This window comes from Octopus bimaculoides, chromosome 11 (assembly GCF_001194135.2).
Source record: "Octopus bimaculoides isolate UCB-OBI-ISO-001 chromosome 11, ASM119413v2, whole genome shotgun sequence".
Lineage (NCBI taxonomy): Eukaryota > Metazoa > Mollusca > Cephalopoda > Octopoda > Octopodidae > Octopus > Octopus bimaculoides.
The window spans coordinates 887,021-890,130 of NC_068991.1; the positions used below are offsets into that span (position 1 = coordinate 887,021).

The 3,110-nt window shown below is 40.4% G+C and overlaps 1 protein-coding gene across 1 annotated transcript in view; it reads right to left on the reverse strand.

Annotated features, from left to right (window-relative positions):
* LOC106882536 (dynein regulatory complex subunit 7) overlaps positions 1-3,110 on the reverse strand; it is a 31,472-nt gene that overhangs the window by 13,284 nt on the left and 15,078 nt on the right. The window contains exon 7 of the mRNA XM_014933252.2: positions 1,972-2,088. Within this exon, the coding sequence (XP_014788738.1) occupies positions 1,972-2,088 (117 nt within the window). The remainder of the gene's footprint in view (positions 1-1,971; positions 2,089-3,110) is intronic.

A 3,110-nucleotide genomic window follows, 5' to 3' on the forward strand; every position in this document is an offset into this window, starting at 1 on the left:
ATATATATATATATATATATATACACAACAGTCTTCCGCATAGTTTCCGTGTCTTACATTCACTGACAAGGCATGGGTCGGCCCGAAGACGAACGGAAGCTGAAACCACGCTGTTGCGAAACGAGCTTCTTAACCACACAGCCATATTTGGTATAACAAACTTCAATGATTCCAGGGCCATTCCAGTCACGACCATCACTACAGCGTATAAAGCAGCGCTACTTTATCCCATGTACGGTCTACTTTTGAGATGGTAATGTAAGATTTTAGCTGCTGATTTTAGTAGATCAAGTGACAAGAAGCATGGAGGTTTTACATTGGTCGTGGCTTAGCCTTTAACCAGCTATAATCGATGATCAATGGCATTCCAGTCATGGCCATCCCATCCTTTTTTCCTAAATGCAAGGAAATCAAGACCGCGTCATCTAATGATGGTCAGGTGTGTTTTAGGTGAGGGTTGCCTAGTATTTCTAGCAGTAAGGATGACTACTTAGAGCCTCTCCCGCTGCATGATGATGATGATGATGGTGATGACGATGATGATGATAGCGGTAGGTTGACGGGTGGTGCTGGTGCCCATGGTAGACGTTGGTGTGCATGTATGTTGTTGTTGTTGATGATGATGATGATGATGATGACACATGACCAAAATCAGTCCTAATTAGGTGAGGATTCAAGTAAAACTGTCAGCTAAGACATGTCATAGAACAATGACATGTCATAAAGTGTGAAGTATTTGATAATCGCAGTGGAAGGCATCGACACCTGAACAGTTTAGATATCTAATTAATACCTTCGCTATCGTGGCAGGTGTAAATGGATACGCGGGGATATGTATGTATGTATGTATGTATGCATGTATATGGGGGTGCGTGCGTGTATGCGTCAGTGTGCGTGAACGTATATGTTGGCGTCTGTGTGTGTGTGTCTGACGATGTGACGTGTGAGTGTATATGCGAATGTGTATGTGTACGCTGACGCACACTCACGTCTGCATGGATGTAGAAATTGTGTTTATTTGGCAAATTCGTTAAAGCGGAGTGTTTCCTATCATACTCTTATGTTGCAGAATTTCGTTAAACGGAAACTGTGTGGAAGCTTATATAAAGAGAAGTTCTAATTCTTGGATAACAGACTTAATATGTCACCTTATTTAACCCTACCACCTGATTGTGGGGCAGGGTTAGAGGAAAGCCTGCCATGCAGAGTTTTTGTTTGGAGATCATCAGCCACAAGCACGGTGGCCTCCCTCTGTCCAGGAATCGGCTTCCCTAGACTCCTCAGCTAACCTCTGTACTGCATACAATCAGCCGAGCTTTGGATTCTATTGTCACACCACAAATGTCTTTGACACTCTCTTGCACTCTTGCCCTCCACATTGTTATATTCTGCCAATTGTCCCCTATGGGGAAGAAACAATGGACAGAGCAACGGGACAGAAAAGATAGAAGCGTTTGAGATGTGGATCCTTCGTAGATTGGGAAGAATCAACTGGAAAGAAACGGTAGTTAATGTCGCAGAACTCGAAAAGCTGAAAATCCAAAGACAGCCGTGGTCAAGAATCAAGTCTACAAAGCTATCATACTTTGGGCATACGATACGCCGAGCAAAATGCTTGGCGCTATTTCGTCTGTCTTTACGTTCTGAACTCAAATTCCGCCGAGGTTGACGTTGCCTTTCATCCTTTCGGAGTCGATAAAACAAGTACCAGTTACACGTTGAGGCCGATGTAATTAGCTAGGCCACCTCGCTTCCTCCAAATTCAGGTCGTGTGCCTATTTTGGACACACGATGCGTAACGACTTATGTTTGATGAAATTTTCCTCCATTCCTTCTCCTTAATGTCGGCGTCCTAAACAGGTGACGCTGCTGTTTTTCCTTGAACAAAACCATTAAAAGAACTGGGTCTGCTCTTTGTACACACTCTTATTGAGTCAATAACCACGCAAAGAAATTTTTAGATACACCTACCTCGTCATCTTCAAAATCGAGACGGATATCTTCTTCTAAAAAACGTTTGGAAGGCAGTTCATCTTGAGGAAATATATATTCCCAATTGGTGCCATCATTCAGATCGTACTGCATCTTCTGCAAGAATTTTAAAATTCATCACAATCAACTAACTTTTCTCCACACAAGAACTGAGCGATAGAAAATTCTTAAAACATCAATTTCTGTGTGACTGTTATTAAGAATTTACAATGAAAAGTGTTAGCTTGCTCGTCTTCGTCAGATTGTCTGTCGAAGAAGTCAAAGCTTCGAACTCACTATTAATCTCTTCCTCTTCAAAAAAGTATTGAGAGATCCTTCAGTTTCATGCTAAGTTGTTTTGATATATACAACTTGACACAAAAACAAAGATTAAGAAGGAGGGACTGACCGACCGACGGATGGACGGAGGGAAGGATGGACGGAGGGGAGGATGAATGGGTGGAAGGAAAGACGGACGGACAAATCGATAGTTAGATAGATCGATCGATCGAGATAGATAGATAGATAGATAGATAGATAGATAGATAGATAGATAGATAGATAGACAAATGGATAGATAGGTCTATCGATAAATAGATAGATAAATAGACAGACAGACAATACAGACAGACAGATCAATCGATCGATAGATAAACAGACAGACAGACTGATCGATCGATCGATAGACAGACAGATAGATAGATAAATTAGATAGATAGATAGATTCTATCACTATGTATAGAATGCAAACACGTTCTTTCTGTGCCACAAAAGAGACAGAAAGTGTCTTGACTGACAGTTTCACCGTTCGTTAACCGCTTCTCAGAGAAGGCGTAGCCATGTTCGTTTCTCAACTAACAGCATGGGTCAGCTCTTATAGAAACAATTTAATGAATTAGGCCAGAACATTAGCAGATAACTTAATTTGCATCTTAAAACTTTTGATAGCTTGTCATTAAAATAGATATTGCATAAAATAGATATCATTTCATTAATGACGAGTCGTCAAAAGGACTAATATGCAGATTAGGTTATCCATTAATGTGCTAGCCTAATTTTTGACTGCTATATGTATGTGCGCGCGCGCGTATATGTATATATATATATATATATATATATATATATATATATATATATAT